This window comes from Vespa crabro, chromosome 2, assembly GCF_910589235.1.
Source record: "Vespa crabro chromosome 2, iyVesCrab1.2, whole genome shotgun sequence".
Lineage (NCBI taxonomy): Eukaryota > Metazoa > Arthropoda > Insecta > Hymenoptera > Vespidae > Vespa > Vespa crabro.
The window spans coordinates 13,702,710-13,728,282 of record NC_060956.1 but is presented as its reverse complement, the minus strand read 5'-3'; the positions used below and the strand labels follow the sequence as shown (position 1 = coordinate 13,728,282).

The 25,573-nt window shown below is 36.3% G+C and overlaps 1 protein-coding gene across 2 annotated transcripts; it reads left to right on the top strand.

The window, feature by feature from the left end:
- Window positions 1-4,288: 4,288 nt before the first annotated feature.
- On the top strand, window positions 4,289-25,521 carry LOC124421933 (serine/threonine-protein kinase par-1-like). 2 transcript variants are annotated; one of them, XM_046957663.1, is made up of 9 exons: window positions 4,289-4,504; window positions 5,303-6,033; window positions 9,536-9,748; window positions 9,896-10,034; window positions 18,842-18,968; window positions 21,248-21,296; window positions 21,382-21,561; window positions 21,679-24,076; window positions 24,354-25,521. In XM_046957663.1, exons 2-9 carry the CDS (start codon window positions 5,738-5,740, stop codon window positions 24,453-24,455), a joined length of 3,504 nt encoding a protein of 1,167 aa, XP_046813619.1. In that variant the 5' UTR covers window positions 4,289-4,504; window positions 5,303-5,737; the 3' UTR covers window positions 24,456-25,521. The 2 variants fall into 2 exon arrangements, with proteins under 2 accessions (XP_046813619.1, XP_046813618.1); XM_046957662.1 differs by having other exon boundaries at window positions 4,290-4,504; window positions 21,679-25,521.
- The last annotated feature ends 52 nt before the right edge of the window (window positions 25,522-25,573 follow it).

The window sequence follows — 25,573 nt, the reverse complement described above, 5'->3', positions numbered from 1 at the left end:
TCTGACATTGATTAAACAGCAAGAAAGAAAGTGGCGCCCGATGTCTATCACAAAGACTGCATTCTATGAGATAGAAGACCTTTTTGTCCTCTTTCTCTTCTTATATATATATTTTTCTTTTTTATACTCTCTTTCTCTTGCTCTCTTTCTCTTTCTCTCCTCTCTTAAATCGTTCGTAACGACTTGCTTTCGTTCGTGAATTCTCCTCTACGCAAATTATCTAGCGTAATTAGCAACGATAGACCGTGCGGAGAAACGAAGTACCGATCGAAGAAATGGCTTAATAAATTCATCTCCCATGTCTATATCTGTTCTCTAAGATCAGCGAACTGCTCTCGCTCGTACACGCTTTGTCGCTTTGCGATTTATAAAGCGAGTAACGCGACTCGATCTCTTCTCGAATAATCGCATCATTGTTCAAATGTTCCATACGGCGCGCTGTCCCGATCATTTTATTTCGCCAAAGAGGATTGCCAAGAGAAACTAAATATTTATAATTTGAGTTCGAGCTCGAGTTTGAGTTCAAATTCAAGCTCTTTCTCTTATTACAATAATTAGGGATCTCGTGAGATTGCATTAACAAAAAATCATATCTATCTATCTCCGTTTGTCGCGTATACTTACATACGTAGTTACTACATATGTATATACGAAGAGATTAATACTCCCCTATCGTTCGTGTTTTAGCACATATTTTGTAGTTTACCGGCGAGAAGTCATAAAACGGCGTCCTGTGTGTGTAAATAAGGGAAAGTAATAAAACTCCAATTTAACGATTAATTCCGGCAGAATTATCTTTGCGTTAATTTATTCATTTCTCTTATGTACTTATATATAGATCCGTACGTACTTACCTGCATACGTTTTTTATGTACATCTATAGTAATACACATACTCATAGAAAATAAAAAGATGATATAAATCGATGTTCGTTTAGCAAGACTTATTTAATAGCGATACTTTTTGGTGTCTTTATCTTCTCGAAGTTCGTTATTTATAGTTGTACGGTGGCTGACAAATTTTCGTCTTTATCTCACGAACCATGTTTTATCATTCATCGTGCCACTAATAAGCGTTTAATCGATAACTACTTAGATAACAACGATTAGACCCGAAGTTTATTAGTTTTACGAGTCGATATCGTATTTCTTAAGAGTCTGGATATAAACCTTCGTCGAGGTAAAGGTCGGACTTTTATTTCTTTGATAGAAAAAAGTTGACGTCAAATTAATTCTCTATTAACGGTACTGTCCACCCTTCTCATGGCCAGGAAGCGCCCGGAAAGATCAAGTTTCACACTTACATATCCGTGATCTTTTATCTTTACCTCGACGAAATCCTAAAGACGTAAATATAAAGAATAAAATAAAATTCTTTTCCCCGTACAAGGACAATGATAGACTTCTTTAAGGTCGTATTCGTTATCGTCATCGCAGTCAGTGACTTTTCATCTGATTCGCAAAAATGAAAATGAGACGTATCCACTTTATTGCCGTGAAGATGTCAACGTATCGTGCCGAGGACATCGGCGCAAATAACGAGCCATCAAAGTCAACAATGACGCGGTACTTGAATTTATTGCACCTGTGAGTAGATCTATAAACAGAAATCATTAACCAACGAAGACGAAGACTACGATGATGACGTTTCGCTTAACTTTTCTTTTTCTCGACGATAAGAGAGATCGAGAGATCGAGAGAGAGAGAGAGAGAGAGAGAGAGAGAGAGAAGGAGAGAAAGAGAAAAAGAGAGAGGGAGACGGGAGGATAATTGATTTCAAACGGTACGCACGTACGACGAAGAGACGGCCTCGTCTCCTCAGTAAATTTTTCTATAGATGGTGAGCTTTCCGCAAGATCGTCGGTCCTTCGTTGGTTGGAAAGGAAAGCCGAGAGAATGATAGATAGATAGATAGAGTATAGATAGATTTATTTCACTTTAATATTTGATTCCGTGTGAATTGCGGAAAATATCTCTAGGGATATGAGAATTATTTGATAGATATCTCATGATAAAAGCTTAATAAATTAGCTGACTAATCGACTGAGACGTGATGTCAGCTTTAAAAGCGTCTAATGAATCAAACGATTTTGATAGAAAAGTCATCATTTTAACTTATCGTCTTATCTGTATTATTTTTCATTATTTTTATTAAAAATATTATTTAATCATTTTATACTGGAATAACTTTTTAGTTCGCATCACGTAATGCATCAAAATGTTACTTCGTGCTGAACTTTATAACATTAAAGTAGAGGTACCTAGATCTCGCGTTAGATTCCCTGTTCTGTATTCAAAACAAGAAAATGACAGTGACGTATGCTGATATCCAACTGACATAGCAAAATAGATTTCACGTTGACTGAAATCCACTCCGTTCTACTTTAATATCTCTCGGCACGCTTGGAAAGGTTCATGAATAATATTATCATGTGTCTATTGGTGCGAATTTTGCTTTCAAATGAGCATCTCCTTTCCTTTAGTTACGAATAATGTATAACGATTTAAATGAAACAAAATTTCCTTCTTCGTCGAATAAAAACATACTACGTATACGGTGGCTCGCTAGGAAACGGAAGCAATTTCGATATAATCAACATTACTGAAAAATGATGCGTCAGATAGACTAAAGGCCGAAACGTTTAATTTCTTGTCAATCTCGAGGTGAAGTCCTCTACGGAGCAAACGTTCGCATTCGTCATTGAAAATAATCGATCGACGAATAGACGAGCAATTATCCTTGGCACGGTAGAGATCGAACATGTCGTTACTAATTGTCGGCACTAATTGCTTGTCACTATACTCATGCGGGGATCGTGAATATTTGCACGTGCATTTTCCGCAGTTACTACCCTCGAGGGATAAAAACAAAAAATCCATCTGAAAAATAATATTCTTTTAAAATTCAGTGTCCATAGATCGCGGTATTTACCAAAGATCGATGTCATCTCCGTGTTTTCCAAGAAAAGACATAATATAATCAAACGTGAGTATTTTTGTGACGATACTCCCACGGATTCATTATCATACTAAAGTTTTTTTACAATAACACTTATTTTGCATTTCATCGAAGAAATGATTTTGGTTATGGTCATCTTTCAGAAGTTGCTGACATTTGCAAGTTTAGTGAGAATGATTTCGAATAAATTTAATATAATAAAGTCCGTTTAGTATTGACGTTGAAATTTCGAATAGAAACGATGCTTAAATAAAGATAAAAATAACAATATAAAAAGGATGCTTTGCTTTACGAAATTAATTGGTCTATGCATGATTCGGATCGCTTCCAGGTGTTAAATTTCCAAGGACGAAGGCAGAATAAAGAGCAGAAGATATATAGATACATACATGCGCGCGCGCATGCATACACACGCATAAAAGAAAAAAAAACCAGAAAAGGAAAGGACTCCAACGATAGGCGTCTGGTCCTCCACATGATTGCGCTATCGCTTCTCGCGAATGGAGAACGTTCTCGATGTAGCACAGTGATACGGTAATTTCCAATTACGGTACGAGCGACGCTTCGGGCCCCGATTATCGTAACGAGAGAAGTTAAAGGTAGCTCCGGTTACACGGACCTCTTCCTGGACAATGTAAATATTCTCACTCTCTCTTTCCCTCCCTCCCTCTCTCTCTCTCTCCCCCCCTCTTTCTTTCTCGTACATCGAACACGAACGTAAAACTGGATTATTTCTATCGAGGTTGTTGGAATACAAAGATGGTTCTTAGAATCGAGTATTTTCTCGAGTTTTAAAACCTTTTCCTATGGTGTACAAATGTTTAACAAATATCGTTAAACTAAACACAAATATCTTCTTAAAATGTTTTAAATTACTTGAAACGAAGGAAAATATATGTTTTCCGATTCGTTCGCTTTTCCTTTCCCCATTTAGAAATGAATGTTTTTTTGTTCTTTTTTGAACGACAGAAAATCAATCGCATTTCATTTTTGTTTATTATTATTATTATTTTATCTTTTTCTTTCTTTTTAATTTAATGTGCGAGATTTACAAAGATTACATAATCGATTTTAAAATCATCAAATCAGAAAACAATTCAGAAGTGTATATTTATCACGAAAATGAAATACTATCCGAAAGAAATAGAACCTATGCATTAAGTCGCAAGCTCGATTATCGTTTCCGACACCGGGACATCAAAGATAACATCGATGACGAGGACGCGTCTGGACAGTGTCGAGTGTGACAAAGACGCAGAACGTTTAAGATGAGGAGAGGAAGAAGGAAAAAGAAAAAAGAGAGAATGGAGCGGAGGGTATGCCGTGCAGAGACTCGTCGCTTCAACCTCGGCCGGTTGCGGCCTCGCAGCAACTCTCCTAGCCAGTTTCAGGCTCGGCGCTGGACCGTGAAGCTCGCGATCTCTCGCACGAATCGACGCGGCGGCGATCCATCGTCTATCGGTACCGAGGATGTGAAGTACAATAACGATCCTTCGACTAAGCACGGAAAAGACTACTCGGTTGGTTCCGTCGAGTCACGAAAGAGGTGCGTTGTTTTGTTTTTTTTCACGCTCTTCCTTTCCTCCTGCAATTTTATCGTTTATTTATTTATATTCGATTCGTTGCTGTCCATCGAAATATATAGATCCTTCTATAGATGTACGATCTATCAGGTGTATCTATCATTCAAAAAGTTCGATCAAATGGTTCTGCCGTTTTCTCTTTTCTTCATATTTTCAATTTCATAATATTTTTAAATCGTGTGTATATTCGTTAAATTTTATGGGCAGCTATACAAAATGTGTCGATTTTTGATCGAAGATTTTATAAAGAAATTGTTATTGTTTATTATTATCATTATCATTAACATTAACATTATCATTAACATTAATATTAATATTATTATTATCGTTATCATCATCATCATCACTATCATAATCATCATCATCATTATTATTATTAGTTACTTATCACTCAGTGATTATCTCTCTTTTATTTCTCAAAGTGTTTCACATATCTTTTTTTTTCCACGACAGAGAAACACATTCATTCTTTAGACACATTTTTACCCAGGCCACTTTCACTCTCGTATCTACCTATATTTCGTGCGCGTTGATTTTTCAATTCTCTTTTTCGAATATCAAGCGAAACGATCACTTATAACGCCTTCGCGATCTTTCTGTACGTCATCGAGATTACTACAAACGATAATTCCGTTGATCGAACTTAAAGCGATCATTCGATCGCTCGTTTAGCATAACGAAGGACACATAATTACGATGTGCTTGATGTCTTTCAAAAGTCATTCAGTTACGTAATACATACAGTGATTCTTGCGTTTCAGCGATTTAGCATTCATCATCCTCGAACGCTTCTTTAGCGATATTTCACGATTAAAAAGAACTCCGAAATTGAGACACGAGGAAAAAGGTGGATAATCGAAGAAATCGAAATTGGTTCGTCAACAAATCGTTCGATCGGGAAACTCGACGATAACGATTCCCTAATGAGAGATCAATCGCCGATTACGATAAATGCTCAGCGGAATCTCTTAGACTCGAAATGTCCAGCGAATCGCGCTGGAAATCGCACAAGGATCGTAAGAAGGAATTCTCTTGTTGCTCCCTCGGGGCACGATAATTAACGAGCTCGTGCGTTGGATTTCGAAAGAAGGAGAAAGAGATTGAGGAAAAAAAAGAAAAATAAAAGAAACAGAAAAAAAATAAGAAGAAAAATAAAAAGAAGAGGAAGAAGAAAGAATAAAGATTAAAGATTAAAGATGATCTATCAATCGAGTCACCAAGCATCGACGATGTCGTCTACGAGAAAGACGTCATCGAGGTTTCAGCATCGCAATCTCCAATCGTCCTCGAAGTGCGCGAACTCGAAGAGGAGAGGAGGAACTGCGGAGAGAGCCCACGGTGAGGAGAGGTGTAGAGGAAGATGCAGAGTTCAGTGGAGCGAGAACCACGTGAAGGAGGGCTTAGTTCTTGTTCAGGAGGCTCAACTTGCTAGAGTGGTCAAAACCGGACCGATCACCGAGCACTATGAGATCGATTCAAAACCTTTTGCGAGGTAAGACGCATATCGAAATAATAACGAATACGTCATAGATATTAAAGAAGAATAGAAACGATTCGATGAAGTCACACTGTTAAATGATTAAATTTAATAAATTCAAGTAGAATAAAATCTTTAAGAAAATTTTTGCGTTACATGTGATCTTTCGACAATGATTAATTAACTTCGACTGTGATATATAATTTGTCACGATGTTACGCGCGGTAGCAGACGCGAGATATGATACGTGACGCGCCACCATACGTCGTACATTAATCATATTTATTGCATCAGACCTGAAGAATCGCGCGGATTAGCTAATAATAATAATAATAATAATTATTATTATTATTATTATTAATATTAATTATTATTATTATTATTATTATTATTATTATTATTATTATTATTATTATTATTATTATTATATTGATATAGATCAAATTGTCTGAACGGAGATAGTTATTGTAAGCGTGCTTATTAACATTAAAGAACACCGTTGGTTCCGCGATCTTCTGCCATATGATTTTATGTAAATCAATCGTCGCTTGTAATCGTCGTTGCCGTCTGTTATGACTTATGGAAACGAAAGGAGATTATTTACGATCGAAACTACTCCCACACACCGAATTGAAAATACAAGATGGTACACTCGTCTCTTAATCGATTCTTCAATTGCATCGACATTTTTATATGGAATTGATCGGAAGAAAGAGATAGATAAAGAACGAGAGAAGAAATTCATTCGATCGATTGCGAACGATTATTCTTTCTCGCGAATGATGGCGCTTGTTTCTAACACTGCGAGAATCAATAACTGGCTTTGTATGCATTATCGACTGAATAAACGATGACTCGCGATTATTTATGCCAGCATTAATTCGATTCCAGCGTCTTTATTTGGAGAATTGAAAAAAAAACCGTCAGAAATACGTCGTCGAATCTTAGAATCACGCGATAGATGCGAATATCTTAGTTAAACAACAAACGTATTGCTCTTCTTTTACAATCTATGTCATATTTTGACACAATGATAAGATTGTTAAAAAATCTATACATGTCTACGTGGACGTTTTTCGTTGGGAATATTAAAAATCTAAAATAGATATAGATTTATATATTATTTATGACATTTATGTAGGTATAACTTAACAGCATTCGTAATGGCATCGATTAGCAAGAATGTATTTTCTGTCGACATACAAAAAGTTTATTAAGATCCAATGTGGAATTTCGAACATGAGTTATAGAAATTAGGATTCTTTTTGTTTCCACGTATCATCCATTCTATCACGAACCAAATCAAATAGAAATATAGGGAGAGCAATATGGTTTAAACCATATATATAAGACCCGATAATTTTTCTTTTGGCGTATATAATCACATATATAGGTATTTACTTACATATAATCATACGTAATATCTTACAAACGTTTTAGCCCTTTGGAAAACGTGACGAGACACCGAAATCTCATAATCGATCATCGATAAACCTCCTGTCGTTTCATATTCATGGATATGTTAATGATCCTTTTAATGGGTGGTGGCAGCATGCATTGATAACTCGTTACCTGACTCTCCTATCGGTCGCAACTGTCTCGGCGTGCTTTAGCATTTCTCTAATGAAGTCGATTCACTTAGCGGCTTATCTATCGTATATACTTAATGTAAGTACGTAAGCGTTCTTTTCGCGTTAAACTCCATAGAAATAACGAAGATACGTTTCTCGATGTAATTTCATTCTCTTCTCGGTGGTTATCAATGTTATAATAAACGTTATAACTCATTCATCGAATTAGGAAAATTATCGTTTCCTTTCTCATTAACCTTTCCGTATCTCACGCGTTATCTAGTAAATATAATAAACGGCCGATTACGTTCAGCACAATTATTTCACGCGACAAATTAGTCATTTACAAAATAGGAAAAAAAGACAATAAATAAATAAATAAATAAAAACACCTTATTGATTAGTCCAATTGATTCGTGAGACTTATCGAAATTCGATCAGTATGAAAATGATTTTATACCCGTACGGGTGTAGACCACCCGTCAATAAACGCCAATTACGGTAGCTGTAGCAATTTCTCGCGCTTTGCTTAATACGGCTTTCTGTGTATTAGAAAATCATTGCTACAAAATCGATTCGGCGCGTATGCGTTGAGTACGTAAAGAGAAACGACGTGTCGTAAAAGGCGATCAAACGACATAGATTTTCTAAAGAACTCTGACAAAGAAAAATATTTCTCTCTATCTTTTTTCACGATCGGTAATGAATGTATACGAATAAAGTCGCCTTATCAATTGTCCAGGGAATGTACCCGATTTCTTTATCCCGGATGTGTTAGAAATCGTCAATTTGGCCTATATACCTAAGTATGTACACATCTCTGTTGATTATATACGATCGTATATAAGTAAAACTTTATTTCTAGACATCGATGAGAGAGAGATAGAGAGAGAGAGAGAGAGAGAGAGAGAGAGGGAAGGAAAAAGAGGGAGAGGGAAAGGAAACAAGAAAATTAGAAATATCACACATAAATTTTCATAAAATTATTCACCATCATGGATGTTTCGTTATCTTTACGTATACGTTCGATTTTTTCCTGCTTTAGCGCTCCCAACTCGTGCGTTCTCGATGAATGCCGATCGATGAAATCTAATTTTCTACGATCCCGCGCGTACATTCTGATCTTTAATAATCGGAGAGTACTTTAATGATCTCGTTCGAGAGAATAATGCGACGTGAGACCGTATATAGGGCACACGTTTCGTGATTCCAGCCACGATATACTCGCGTCTTCATCGATATCGCGATTCGTCGTAATTGCTTTTAGAAGAGAGCCTTGAATTCACGGTAAAAGGGCGTCTAGAAATTATACTTCTTTCCTTTCTCCTTTTATTACATGTCCATCTTAATATTTCATTCTCTAGGGCTTGCGTACTTGTACTTCTCGAGGAAAATTGAAAGCGATTAAAGTTAATCGCGAGTGACTACTTTTTTGTTTTATCGAATTTATCTCGAACGAACGAGTAGATCGTAATGGAAATGACTTGCTTCTTGCTTTCATGAAATAACGAGATATAAATTTAAAATCAAATATATATATATATATATATATATATATATATATATATATATATCTTTATCGTATTGAAGAGTAGTTGTCGTATTAAAAGACGCGTTTGAAATTTGAAATGTTTCAAAAGACGTTCCTTCGGTATGCCGGATTTGCGTAATAAAAATCTCTCGTGCATAAAGGCGAAACGAAAATGCGAGATACGCGCTAGGAAGGCAGCAGCCTTGTCAGGCGCCGCGGCGTCGACCTTGCTGCAATAAGAGACGCGTCTTCGTTCGTGAGCATCGAAGTCGCCGGTTTGTGTCGTGAATCGAATCTCGACTTCACTCATCTCTTCGATCTCGAATGAATTATTTTTTTTTAGATCGACGAATGGAACTTTTTCGTTAACATAATTTGTTTTTCTCTATTTTCCTTTTTTTCTTCTTTTTTACAGCGGACAGTGGGCGAGAGTATATCGATGTAGGTCTCGATCTACGGGTACGGTTTATGCGGCAAAGTATTCATCCAGGAATAGATTCAACGCCGATTGCAGCGCCGAATTAAGACACGAGATCGCCCTCTTGTCTCTCTGCTCACAATCGCCTCGGGTAGTTCGGTTGCACGATGTATACGAGACACTGAAGGAGATCATTATGGTCATGGAATTGTGAGAGTCTTGTTCTTTTATTTTCTTCTTTTTTTCCTTTGTTTCCATTTTTATTTCCTTTTTTAACGATTCGTAAGAACAAACGGAGATAAAGATAAGAGGATTTGAAAGGCGAGGATAGGCGTGACGAAAGGCGTGACTTTTCAGTGCCCCAGGTGGCGATCTACAGACTCTGATCGACGGTGATTTGGTGCCCCTCGAAGGTGACGTCGTCCACTTTGTGAGGCAGCTAGTAGAAGGACTTGCCTACCTCCATGAGAGAAATATCGCCCATTTGGACATCAAGGTAAGTTCGACCCATAAAAGGTCGAAGCGGTCTTGTCACGCTTCTCGTATATCCGGATCCCGGAACTGAGTTCGCCGTCATGGCACCAGAAAGTTCCGCCGTTTTCCTTCGAGCGCACTTCATCGATTTCTCTCTCTCTCTCTCTCTCTCTATCTATCTCTCTCTCTCTCTCTATCTATATCTCTCTCTCTCTCTCTCGAAGTATCTACAGCATTTCTATTCGGTCGAGCTCGAACTGAAATTCGAACTGGAGCTTTACTCAAATCTACGTCAATAATGTCGATTCGTGACTAGTTGAAACTGATCCTTTCAATACATTAAAAATACAATCGTCAAAGTATTTTATACTATATCGTATTTTTAGAGTAAAAACTTTATTCGATCGATATACCATGAGCTGTAGATGATATATTCTCCGATTACGTTCGAACGATTAGTCAGGAAACATATTAAATCTTGTTTCTTGACAATCGCTCGATATCGATAATTATTGTATCTTTCTATGTTCGATAAATTTAAAAACTCGGTTCCCTTAACAATAAATATATAAGTATCCATTACCGAGATATATTAGCGAGATAATGTTTATGTGAATCTCTTTCCCTCACTAATTAGATGAGTTAATTTATAAACGTTTGCACCGGTTTCGTAGATTCATTCTCTCAAGATTGTTTTATGTCTTGACAATCAAATATAATATATCGTTTTTAATTGATCAATTTGTAATTAATAATTAATAAACAAGCAATGATAGTGATCTCAAATCAACGATTCGTAATTAAACACAATGTGCTAGCGACTATTATTCTAATGAATGAATAATAAATTCTACGAATCATTATTTATTTTTCGAATGATTTGCTAATCTCGATTAGCAAAAGACAACTATATATTCTTACTTAGCTCGAATAAGAAATTTATAGTCGACGTACTATGCCTTTTGATTCGCTCATTAATCTTCTCTCGTGCTTTTTGAATGCGATCGGTATAGAATTAATGAAAACGCAAGGTTGCATCGTGAATCATTATCGTTTGCTGCGTTATTAGTACCTACGATGTAATTGTTTCTTCTATAAAATAACCAGAAAATTTCCAATGTAATCGTTGTCGCATAATTCGTTTGAGACGTTTTAAACCTTCCTTTTTTCTTTTCTCACGTTTACATTTAAAGAACAAAATCTTATATTTACTAGTAATTCAATAAACCTATAATATAATAATAATAAAAGTAAAAGAAAATTTATGTCCAGTTTACTTGTACAAAGAAAAAAAAAGCCATATTAATTAGAGATGTAGGTTATTTTTAAAAGGAAAAAAGAGAAACTTTGAATTGAACGAAAAACTACTTGTTATCCACAACGAACAATCTCAAGTCATTTCAGGAAGAACCTTTCGTTATTCTTAGAAAGAAAGAAAGAAATAAAGAAATAAAGAAAAAATGAATGAATGAAGAAAAGAAAGAGAGAGGCTTAATTACGACAAGTCGGTCTTTCCCGCGGAGAACGATCCGATAATCGAGCGGAAAACAAATTGGAATTGCCATTTACGGTAAATTCAGATAAAGGAAAGACGCGCATCTTTCGACGATTCGGCCATCCCGATTTGCCGTTTAAAATCGACCAACAAAAACCGCGAACCATTGAGATCGAGCTTGCGTGAAATTGTGAGACTTGCTCCACCATTCCGGCTCGTTTCTTGTGCCAATTTATAGCATCTGCCTTCTTTATCTGTGAGAACGCGAGAAACACGAAGACTTCTTGGCGAAGATTTCTTTCGATCTTTTTATGTCTTACATATGTAAGTTACATATATACGCATGTATGTATGTACTTACACAAAACATTAGGAAAACGATTGATTTCGAAAACGTAAAAAGACAAAAAATGCGACGAATTTGATTTTATTCGAAAGATTTCGTTCGACAATTTTATTCGATTCTCTTTGTGTTCTTTGATCTTTTCATTTTCATCAATTTATTCTAAATTCTTATCGTGTAATTCGTATTATTATTATTATTATTATTATTATTATTATTATTATTATTATTATTATTATTATTATTATTATTATTATCAGAAACGATTCAAAATCACGTTCACATAGTCATAGAATGGAAAAGGTGATGAACGATCGATGAGATTTTATATGCGAGCAAAATGTAATTTTCATGGGACAAGGTAAATCCCCAATCGATTCTCTTTATTTTCAAGACGCAGAGAGAAAGAAGCATTCAAAATACGCGTGTGCTAAGATAATTGAGAGAGAAGAGAGAAGATACGATAATTAAGACCGAACGCTCGACAAAGTCGTTATAAACTTCGACTCGGTTGAATAAATATCAAGCTAATTTCTTTTATGTTGTGGCCAAGCCCCTGACTGACACTTCGTTATGCAAACGATGTCGTACGTTTCGTATCATAGCTTTTTTCAGGCACCTCAGACTCTTCTACGGTTCTTCGATTATCAACAAACAAGGTTATTATCGAGAAAAGAAAGAAAAAGTGTTCTGTGCGCGTTCCTGTAACGATTCGGCCTTCCGAAGTTTTTGCAAACATGAAGTAGTATTTAAAAAGTTCCTCTTTACATAGCGAGATTCGTCGAGAATACGTGACTTTCTCGTAAATATGTTAATGTATCGATGATGCGAAGAGAAACTCGTGAAACGAAATTCGAATAACGAAAAAAAAAAAAAATAAAATCGGACGAGCCCTGTGTGCCGCCGCTTCACGGTTCGTTCGTACGCGAAAGAATGACTTCATAAAGATAGAGATTTATGGCCTATTACCACGTCAAGGTCAGTGCAGTGAGAATCAAGGTCAACGATACTTGTATAGAAAGATTCTACGTCTTCACTTGCCTCCTTTTTTTTCCTCGACTTGCGCGTTATGTTCCCGTTGGTTGTCTGTCTTATTATTTGTCCCTCTTGGATTCCACTGTGCATTCTCGGAGAGACAAACGCGTGGGTGTTCTATGAAAAGTTTCGTAGATCGACGAAAGGAATGAAACGTAGTACAGGAAATTTTGATGGATCGAGGTCGATTGATCTCTTGAGATGATATTTTCTTCTTGTTATTTTCAGCAAAAGAGAAGAGAGAAAGAGAGATAAATGATCGTCGAGCTTTTTCAAATGCAAAAAAAAAATTGATTTCGTACATACTTCTATTGCCGCTTATTCGTCTTAAAATTCTTCTTTCTCATAAATTGTTCAGAAAAAAAGAATGTCGAGAACAGTTAGATACTTCATATTTTCCAGTTACAGTAGCCAATCATCGAACGCTCGTTGGAAATATCCGCATGACTCACGCGTGTTCGTAGACCCTCGTGTATATAAATTTTCTCTTACTCTTTCTTTCTTTCTTCGTATATGTGGGTGCCAACATGTGTATATATGTACGAGAGGATTCCAGCATCGCTTGGAACAATTTACGACTTTTACCGGTAGAAAATGAAAAAAAGAAAAACAGTACATTCGCCGATTAATAATTCTCACGGACGGGACATTAAATTCCAACGATCGTAAACGCTTTGCTCGTCGTGGTGGTTGCATTACGATCGTACAGAAACTCAAGTTAATTCGCAATTCTTTGAATTAGTAGCCAGGACTACCCTGTCAGCTTTCGACTGTCGTATAAAATTCCTTCGCTTATCATCGAATGTCTTAAGCTATATGTCAGAAGAAGAAAGATATTCTTGCCTTTGAAAGAAAAATCGTAATTTTCAATATACAAGAGAGGATCGATTAACTCACAAATTCACGGTTTGACAACGAAGAGAAACGCGTTATAGTATGTATGTACCAACATAAACGAGTATCAAACTTGGTGTATCACTATTACGATCCAAATACGGTGATGAAGTGTTTATGGAGCGCCGGAATAATACTTGTACACGATCGGGATCGTCCGAAGTCCGAGTTCGTCTTCTTCTTCGTCGTCGTCGTCGTCGTCGTCTTCGAGAGCTGAGCAAAATCGAGTTATGTAGCTCGGCTACATCGGCAAAGGGATTTACAAGGGAACTTCAAGGCTGCCAAGAAAGAGCGAGAGATCAAACGCTTGCATGTGACCACTTTCCAAAATGGGCGCGAAACTTCTCTCACTCGGCGCGATCTCGTTCGCTCACCCCTCGTTTCATTCTCGTACTTTCGTATAAATCGTTACGCGCTCACATTGGCCTAAACGCATGGCGTAAATGTTCGCCGACGATGGACGCGTCATCCACGCCATACTGTCCTACAAAGTTCTCTTCTTCTCTCTCAATCAATCATAAACCGTGGAAAGTCCTAGATATCTCGTAACGCCGAAGAGAAAAATCATGTATATACATACATATTTCTAATATACAATATTACTCGCTGAAAGAGACATGAAAGAACTGGCAGAATATTCTTTTTCTCAAGAATTCTTATCTTGTTCCTTATTGTCGGATAAATACGAATATCACATTACATATGCGTTTAAGCAAACATATTTGTATAGACGAAATAAGGAAAAACCAAATCATTTTATAGTCTCGCAAAAATTACGAAACCAAGCCTATTCTCTTTAAAAAGAATAAAAATAATAAAACCAGAAATGTTGAAAGTGCAATAAACTCTTTAGGTCTGGAACAAATCGAGATCTTTGCACTCTCTTAAAGATTGTACCGAGTAAAACGATTACACACGTTTGTCCTCGAAATTTGTACTGAAACTTGATTCGTTACAGCTCGTAAACAGAGTCGTTTTTAATGGTGGAAAGGAGAAGAAAGAATCGAGAATCTCGTCAGCTGAACGAGACCGAAAGTGGAGGGACAGAAATCTTGTATATCGCCCACGTTTCGTTTCCGAGCTTCGTTTCCTGCTGCGCTGTGACTCGGCGCAGCCCCTACACGAGATCCACGCCAGATACATACGCAGATTAGATATCTCGTTGCTTTTGAGCTCCTTACGAACGACGATATCACGAGAGAACGTGCGCTGCCGTGTTCGAGTTTGCGTTTCTCAGATAGAAAAACGATGCACGCGCTGGACCCCACGCTCTCTTCGAAACGACCACGCCCTGTGCCAACGTCGACTACTTCTCTTTCATTCTCTCTCTTTTTCTCTCTCACTCATTCTTTTACTCTCTCTCTCTCTCTCTCTCTCTCTCTCTCTCTGTCTCTCTCTCTCTCTCTCTCTCTCTCCCTGTCTCTTTCTCTCTTTCCTCTCGATATACCCGGTGAATCACACCTGGTTCCTATCTCCTCATCGCGTCGGTCGTCGTTTGCGCTCGACCGCCATAACTGGAGCACGCCTTTTGATAAAATCAACGAGAAAAACAACCCGGGAGATCTTCTCTTTCAAATCACTTTTCGTTTAATGTCGTAGACTTGTAATAAAAGCGAAAGTAATTTCAATTATAATCTATTAAAAATTTTACCAAAAACTATCTTAATATTCAGGATATCTTAATTATCAGGATGTTACTACTGCAGATATTGTTCCTTTCTTTTTCCATTGTGTAAAATTATTATTTGTTTTTAAAAAGAATTATTTGCTTAAAAAAAAATGTTTCATTTGTTTGTTCGTTAACGAAAAGAGTGATCGGTAAGTCAAATACGAAAATCTAATGATTGGAATCGAAACGATTGTTCCTGATTTAAAAAATGAGAAAAAGAAAGAAAAAAGAAAATGAAAAATGAAACATTTTCTCATTGAACGTTTCTTCTCATGGGAAAAATGTAACAGAATAAAAGATGAAGGATCAATCATGTTCTAAAATACATTCGGTGAATCATGATCTTGTATTGGTAAAAGCACTAATGAACGAACAACCTGTTCACTGTAACTAGAGCACCTCCTCTCTATCTCGCGACATTTATTTGCTAGAAAAACAGAGAGAGAATCATGGAAAATGAATTAAACAAGTCGGTTATATCGGTCATACATTAGCGCACTTATTTCACATCTACCAATGGCTCATTAAACTTCAGCATAAAATAGATAAAAGCTTCCACTATCTCTTCGTCGCTACAATGATACCACGGTATTTTTATATTTCATCAAGAGAATAATATGCATTTTCATTTACCATTTATTTGACCGATGAAAGAGGAAGATCACATGTGCATACATATAAATGAAAGATCGACTCTTATTACCGGTGATTATAAAAGTGATCTAAATCATTTCAAATATTAAAAAGCATGTTTTCATACTTGCCATTCTCTAAAATTTTTTAAATTATACGAAAGAATTATTATTCAAGAATAAACACATATAACTACAATACTTTCTGTTTGACAGTCATAGAAAAAAAAATTTTGAAATAATTCAAATCCAAATCTCCAAATATCTCCAAGCACAAAATTTAGAACTTATCGTTAGATCACTTTAGTAATCACCGACTCAATTATCATCAAGATATCTTTAAGAAATAAAAAAAAATTTTACAATTTTTTGATTGAAAAAAACTTTTTTTTTTATCAAATTAAACACTCGTTCATCTTCTGTTACGTGTCAGAGCCCACGCTTCTTTTCGACTCTTCACGAAACGCGAGTTTCATGAGATTTAGCTGTGTGGGATCGAACGTGACATCCTTCTTGTACGTTCGACTACTTGTGTGAAATATTTACTCCATTCGTAAACGATTGGAACTGAATACTTTAATAAAAGATTTAAAGTCGGCGATGAGATCAGATTCGTCCTTTTCTTTTTTTTTTTTTTTTTATTTCTTTATTTCTTTTTCTTTTCCTCTTTTCGTCGTAATTTATCGATCGAAAAACACGGCAGATGACTCGAAAGAAAGAAAGAGAAAAAGAGAGAAGAAAAAGAAAAAGAAAGAGAGAGAGGGGGAGAAAGAAAGAGAAAGAGAAAGAAAAACTTTGAATATTCAATCGCGCCCACACATAATTTTCCCAAGGCTCGTGGAGATGTTCTCGTGTCGAAAATGTCGTGTCGAATATAGCAGGATCGTTCGTCTCCCTTGTCGCTCCCTATCGCATTAGGCTAAAAATAAATTCATTATATTGACAGGTTTGGCCCGCTTTCTACGGGACGACGATCGCTCAAGGTCGAACGATTAAGGAGTTTCTTGTGAAAATTAAAAAACTTCGAATCGATTCTTGCGTTTCTTATAGGGATATAAGTGTGTATATATATACATACATGTATAACTATGTATATAAATAAACAAGTTGGATGATCGAGTCGCGAGTAAATTGGATCAAAGACCCTGAAACCCTTTCGTACTCATTACGAGATACTACGTCAAAAGGGGATCAACAAAAGGTCAACGAAATGATTTATGTTATATAATGATATCGTTGTTAAAATATAAAAAATTTTGACGATCCAAGCGTTACAGTTAGCCTCTGAAACCATAATGGGATTCGTACGTAGGTACCTACATAGAGATAGGAGGTTGCATAGAGACACGAGATATAAACGATAACTCGAATTCTTTATATATATATATATATATATATCTCTCTCTTTCTTTCTTTCTTTTTTAAAATGCGTGCCATGTCGCGCGAATAAAGCATAAGTGTGCAAGCATGGTAATTCGCACTGAAAAATACGTTCTAGTACATGTCACGGCGAGAGGTGGTAGCGAACGTTTCGAACGTACTATGTTATATGTACATATGTTGTATGCTGTACGAGAAACACATCGAGCTGCCTGTGGGCAGTTCCAGGGGAAACTTAATATTCCATTCTATCGAGTAAGAGACTTGGATTTATCGTAACAGCATCTACCGTGTTTATGTAAATGTCACGAAGAGTTTTATCTCGTCTCTGGTGAATAGTAAAAAGTATATCTTTTCCTCTTTTTTCTTATATTTTTTTTCTTCTTTTTCTCTCTTTTTTTCCCCTCCGATACTATTAATGAGAAATGCGTTAAGTCTCGTTTACGAACCTGTCAAACTTACGATTGTTTTTCAATGAGTAAATAATCGAACGAAGATTTCGACGAAGATAATCATCGAATGACTTTATAATATTTGATGCGTATCAAGAATTGATCGAAGAAAAGTCATCTCATCTTTATTATTACATTGCGAAATAAAATATGTGCAAATTCCATGGGGAGAAGGGGGAAAAAAAAGAAAGAAAAACAAAAAGTAAAAGCATACTAGATAGCGAGAAATCTGGCGACTTACCAGCAAAAATTTCTATTCTTTAGCATTTGACTCTCGACGTTTAACATTATTGGCGACGATACAGGATCGGACGTCCTACTGAGAGCCACTCGTACATATATACATAGATAGTTACGTACGTATATACATAAATGTACGAAGTACGCCGTACGTATCGTACAAAGTCGACGGTACAAACGAACGTCACTCAATTACGCGATTAACTCGCTAATTGTCAGCGTCGTTTAAATGCGGAGTCGTACTCAGTATCGAGTAAAACGACTTACGACCACCTGTCGGGCCTACAGAATTCTTTTGCCCTTTTCGATAGCTCCCTCTGTGATTTATATATCGGATACTTACGCGCCTCGAATAACAGGAAATTCGAGAGTTCTTCTATCGGCTATTTTAAAGACGTAGAGATAATACGAAGTCTCTTTTCTAAAAGTTTCTTTGACTCTCTAATAACGAAAAATATCTATGTGTTTCGATACTAATAATTTTCTCAAAAACTTTTACATTTTTATGAGATTTTTATTAGACATATTAATAATTTCACTTAAATATCATAGCTTTACAAATAAAATGGTCGTTTACATTTTTATGAGATTTTTATTAGATATATTAGTAGTTTCACTTAAATATTATTGCTTTCGGTATAAACAGTTGTTTGATTTAAAGTAATATTTATTATGTAATTTTTTTATAGCCACAAAATCTCGTAATGATGGGCACTTTCCCGGAATGCGACGTGAAACTTTGCGACTTCGAGATATCGAGGGTCATCCTGGAAGGCACGGAAGTTCGTGAGATTCTTGGGACGCCTGACTATGTGGGTGAGCAACATTTCTTCGATCATGTTTATGATCGATTTATTGCTGATTGTGTTGTAAATATGTGTTATATAATGTTTTAAGTAAATAAGAATTTTACAAAATATTCAAAGCATTTCGAATTGCGAAAGGAATATATTAAGTGTTATAATATTAGATCGAAAAATGTTCGATTTTAAAACTTAACATTATATAAATATATGCATGTATAACGAAATTCCATTTGTAAAAGAACATGAAGATTTTTTCTTACTTCTCCCGACGATCATTTTCGGTAGGCGACAATACTTATTTTCATGTATACATTCAAAACAGGAAAATTTTACCGGGCACAATTTATTTTTTCACTATGTCTGGTTATCATTAAGCTTTTTTCCGGGAATTTATCTGGGTCGACGTTTACTCGATTCATTTTATTCCAAAGAGAAAAGTCGACGTCATGTATTTTTCGTGCCAACGGAGTGTTCTTGTCCAGGAAATTCCGAGTAACATATGTCCTCAATTTCACTCACCATCACGAAGTAATGCAATCGTTATATAAGAACAGTACAGTAGATATTAATAAAATGAATAATCGCTTATTCGATTTTATACGAGGTAAAAAAAAATGAACAAGAAACGAGAGAAAAGAAATGATATCTATTATATATAATATATATCTATATCAATTGGACAATATATTAGATATATTTGTATTTATATACATATACGTAGGTATATTTAAATATAATCATTTTGATAATTCCAGAATTAGAGAGTTGTTTTCCTTTCGAAGTGATCGATGCGACTCATGTTTTCCTTGATATCGCGTTTACATGCAAGAGTCCGGCAGGTGCATCGGCATTTTGCGAAATACGCTTGGCGTTTGGTTTAATCGGCGCCGATCATTATCCGGATCGACTCATTGGCGATCTCGGGCGGACGAACGATCGAAAATATATAATCGATATTAATCGACGCGTTAACCTCGGTCGGTTTCGTGTTTATGAACTTTCGACAAACTCATTCTTGACATTTTTCACAAGTATGAAGAAACTCGAAGAACGTGTCAAGGGCCTCTCTATCTCTCTATCTCTATCTATCTATCTCTCCATCTCTATCTTTACCTCTCTTCTCTCTCTCTCTCTTTTCTTTCTTTTTCTTAAACGATCAACACGACTTACCGTCGACCATATTTCCAAGCTATTTTACATCCAACAATATAATCGACGTTAATTCCTCCGCGTTTGCGAGAAACGAGAACGAGATCTATCTCGATTTCCTTGATAAGATGTTCTACTCAACATTGACAGGATTCTAAAAAAGTCTTTATGGAGCGAAAGCCGCGAGAGACGATCGTACTTTTTATCGCAAATCTCGATCTCGATCACGCCCGACTCGGCTGATTAAATCAACCTTTGTCGTATTTCAATTAGCATTTCAATTAACAAAACGCTTACGCTTTACATTGCAATGGTCTTTATGCTAAATGATCTTTTCGAGGTAAAATCTTTTTGCATTTTTTCTTGAAAAGATCATGATTATCAGGAAAATTGATTATAAAGAAATTGCCATTGAAATATTTTGTATTCGTGTATATAATTACGATTTGATGAATTTATATACATGTATTTTATGAACTATAGAATAGTAAATGTAATATATGGTAAGAGAGAAGTATAATATATGACACGATAACATGAAAAATGAAATAGAAGGGCTTGATCGATGGATATTACTGTAACAAGATAATTTGATAGGAGGAGAAGTAGAGAGTAAAGTGATTCGATTAAAAGCACGTTAGTGGTTCGATTAATCAATTTTTTAAGGTCTCTCGAGGATTTATGGGAATGCTGATCGAAATCGCACGTTTTTGAAACTTCCCGATTAATTGTTATGAATATTTAATAATTTTACGAAATCTTATGAGAGAAAATGACGTTAAATTTTAATTACATGTATACCAGAGTATATAGGTGATGGATAAATGTAATCGTAACAAAAGAGATACTAAATCTACCGTGGATCCGCACACATAAGACATTTATCCTTACCCAAATACAGATTTTTACGTGACACATTTTTCGCAAATAAAGTAAGCAAGTACAAATGAGGCCGTTGGACTAGGTAATTTGTATCCGTAAACGTAACACATGTATTTGCATTCATGGAACGCGATACGCAGATTTATTCGATTTCAAAAAGCAAAGATCGATGTTTTTCCATTAATAAACCTCTTTCCTCGACTCGTAAATCGAAGTAATCAATGTTCCGTTAAAACTTCTATCGGATTTTTGTTACAGCGCCAGAAATATTACACTACCAGCCAATCACGTTGGCCGCCGATATGTGGTGGGTGAAAAACATCAATCTATAATAAATATTTCACAATATAAGAAGGAAAGATTTTGAAATCGTGTTACATATAATATTCCAGGTCTCTTGGTGTTACGACCTACGTGCTGCTAACAGGTTTCTCCCCTTTCGGAGGCGACACCGACCAAGAAACGTTTCAAAATATATCCCTAGGAGAGGTAGATTTCCCAGAAGAATTATTTGAAGAGGTTTCAACGCAGGCAAAGGACTTCGTTGCTAAACTTTTAGTGCTAGATCCAAGGTTAGTCTCTCAACCACGCATCATCGAACCTAATTCGAACCTCGAAAAACCTTTAACGATTTGCTCTTTCTTTTTTTCTTTCTTGTCCTCTCTTTTTTCTCTCTCCTTTCTCATTAGCGCACGGATGACAGCGAAGCAGTGTCTGCGTCACGAATGGTTGCGCGGTGCACCGACGCAAGCGTCGCCACATTTGCGACGATACTTGTCGAAATCTCGTGAGGTTCTTCTGGAACGTGTCGTGACCCGAGATAATCTAAGGAGAGTTGCCCTCTTAAGTCAAACAACGAGTCAAGCGAATCTTTTATCGACGGACATTCACGAACAAAACCTTCAAGATTGCGTATTAAGTCATAGCGAGATTTGCCTAAGCGACTGTATGACGGCAAGTCGATCGAGTCTCGTTGGAAGCGAAGGTTTTCCGAGTCCGGCGAATTCCCAAGTGAGTCTGAATTCATCGCGAACGAGCCTGAGTTGCGCCAGCCAGAGTTGCTTGCTGAACAAGGAACAAACGCAGGGTTTGCTCAGTCGAGCTCAAAGCCGATCTCAAGCTAATTTGAATCATGCCGCTAGCCGTGGTCTTTTATCCAGGATACGTAGCCTACATCGTATACAATCTCAAACATGTCTATCAAACGGTACTTCGAGGACTACTGCGTCTCCAGTTCAGCATATGATCGCTTCTATGCATCCTGTTAGCAGATCGAGAGAAAAATTATATGGTTTGCGATCGCTATCAAAATCTCAGGGTGTTCTCGACATATATAGAAGTTTGGAGTGTCTCAGACGTAAGAGAAAGCCCTACGAAAGAGCCAAAACGGAGGACGTTGTTCCTGTCATCAAGCGAATCGATGTAGAAATGTCGAGAATCAATAATAATCAGGAAACAACCTGTGATACTCCTTCGATAAACTTGGAACGGCAAACGAATGGATCCCTTTTGAAGAAGCCGGTTGTATCCGAGATCGTAGATAACTCGAAAGAGAAAAAGCCTGTGGAAAAACATGCGATCTTATTGGATTCGAGAGGCGCAGAAAAGACATATGATCGTTCGGAAACGTCGAAAGAGTCGAACTCGAGGTCGGAAGAAAATTTAGACTCCTTGAAATCTATCGAATCAGACACTTTAACGGAAGAATCCGACGAGATGCCTTTGGATCGTGAAAGAGAGTTGAACATGTCCTTGGGAAAACGTCTATGTCAAAGACAACACTCGGACGTATCTAGCCATTCCAACAATTCTGGGATCTCGGATGATAAAGAAGATCGTTCGACCGAGTCAGAAACCGAGGAACCTAAATATACGGTTGCTCAATTGGTCTCTGCTTTTAACAAGCATCAAGAGATCGCCTCGAAAAGTAGCCTAGAAGCGATTATGAGCGAGAAACGAATCAACGAGGTAACGTTTCCAACCGGCACCAAGGCCCTGCGTCTTTTCATACCTGATATTGATATTACAGAGAGTACGATAGTAAGACGAAAGACGAGTTACAAACCTAGAAAGAATTGGGAGGAATTGAGAAAGAGAAATGAGAAGAATGAAGGTGTCCTTAAGAATTTTGAAAACGAATTTGATAATGACGACGACGAAGATAGCCAGCAAGAAACTTTGAATAAGATAAAATCCGAGCAGATTTCGAATGATAAGACTCATAAAAGCGCTGATATCGTTAATGAAACGTGTGATAAAAAACAGGATAATTTAATTTTCGGAAATTGGTCCACAGATGTTGACTTTACGGGAAGCATCGGTATAAAAAATAGTATTGATACTACCATCGACGAGAAGTACAAGCAATGCGTCAAAGTTGCCAATAAATCAAAAAGCGAAAAGCAAAAGAAGATCTCTGCGTTTGTCAAAATGACGAGCTCAATTCGTCAAAAAGAAAGAATGCCTAATTACATTTATCCGGAATTAACGAATCACGCAAAAGAGGAAATGCTAGAAACATCTTGCAACGATAAAATAGCTTCGAATATAAATGTAAAAATAGATAAAAAAAAATTGACAAAATCGGCGCAATCGAGTAACATCAATGTTCTTAACGTTAACTTGGAGGATATACTTCTAAGGGTCGATAATTTTCAAAGTACACCGAAAGAAAACATGGAAAATCTTAGAAAAAGAACGTCAATAGCAAAGATCATAGTCAATGATAATTTGACGTCGCATGAGAACTTAGATTCCATGGTCAACGATGAGAAAGATAATAGAATGAGTTTTCGTTCTCCGAAAAATGAATTACCATTTAATATCTCTCAGATCGAGGATCGGGTAAAATTGATAGTCCCACCTTCCTTTGTCAGGTCATCTTCGTTATCAAGTGATAGTAGTTGTCCGACACCATCTAGTGTTCAATCAGATACGAATGTATCTTGGGAAGATGTTATAACGACGCCAGGATCAAACATTTCTTTGGAAAAAACAGACAATTATAGGAATCAAAGGAAAAAGGAAATAGATTCAAACGAAACAAAGAGCAAACAGAACGCAGAAGACAAGAGACTATGGGGCAAGGTATGTACCGGATCTTACACTAGGGCTATGGAAAGATTTACAGGAAAAAACGATTGTAATAAAAAATCAATGAATTTGTTATCGACGAACATTGAAAAAATCAGGAGGAAGAGCACTCCAACGATGCCTCAATGCGTTAATCCTTAAAACCATAATAAAATCGTTCGTACGAAAGACTGAAAAGTAGGATTTGATAATACACATATATGTATCTGTTATCGCGTCACTCTCAAGATGGTAGTGAAAAAAACTGGAAATATCAAATTTTCGCTTACAGGATTTAAGATTATCGTCTTGTAATCTACAACTTCCACGAAGAGGAAACAACACTGCCAGTCAAAAGAGGGAAGATCAAAAGGCATTACAATGCGCTATATGATTTTTATTTAAAGCGTATCGAAGCGCGAACGAAATCGTTTCAAATCGTTACCGATAATATAGATTTATAGATGTCTTTTCTACGACGATCTGCTCGATTATTTCGCGGCACTACAAAGGCCATTGATCGTGATTTATCATCTCGAACTTATCCTTGGTATAATCTCCATATCGAGCAAGCATGAAGAGCTATTTTTTTGTTTCGTTAGTAAAGCATCTAGAATCAGCATCGTTCATTACGCTTTGTCGGAACTTGGAGGACGTTCCGTGAGAAGAGATTGGCAGATATATTTTTGCGAGATTCCGTTTATGGGAAAAATTACGATCGTATCAAAATCGTATAATCAGGAAAATCTATTACAATTTCTATAACATCGAATTATGCAGTATTTCCTCGATTACATACGAAAGATCCCGTTCGTTTTCCACAAGGTAGCAGAAAATTCATTGCTCCAGATTGAAACAGAATATATTCTAGATACGTATGTATATAATTAGGTGTCTCGGTAAAGAATGGGTTATTGAGAAAACTGTGACTAGGTGATCATGGTCATAAGTCCTTATTGGGATAATTACGAGATGATTCATTCTAAGCAAATGGAGGGCCGAACGTGCATATGTTTGGGAAGACGTAAGTGCAAGACCTATGGATGTTTTTACATAAGAAAGTAACTATGCGATTGTTACGAAAATTTCAGACTCGAAGAATTTCGAATACGCTTGATATAAGGCACATTGGAAATTCATTGTAACCATAATAATTTTATCAAAAACGGTACGTATTCACGCGCAAGAATATGCTTTTCTATAATATATTTGTTTTATTAATGCCTTGCTATATCTTAGCTAGAATTTTGATTGTCTTTTATAGTCCGAAATAAAACTTCAATATCGCAAGAATCATAAAATACATTTTAGCAATTGTTAAGTATTTATATCGCATGAATAGTGCTATAAATGATTATCTAAACTTCGTATATAAAATAAATATGCTTTTTATCGAACATGTACACATGTAAACCGAAAATATTGAAATATTAAATAAATCGCATATGTTATAAAATAAATTATTTTAAGTTTATTCATTTTCATCAATAGCTGTATTTTCAACGTGAATGA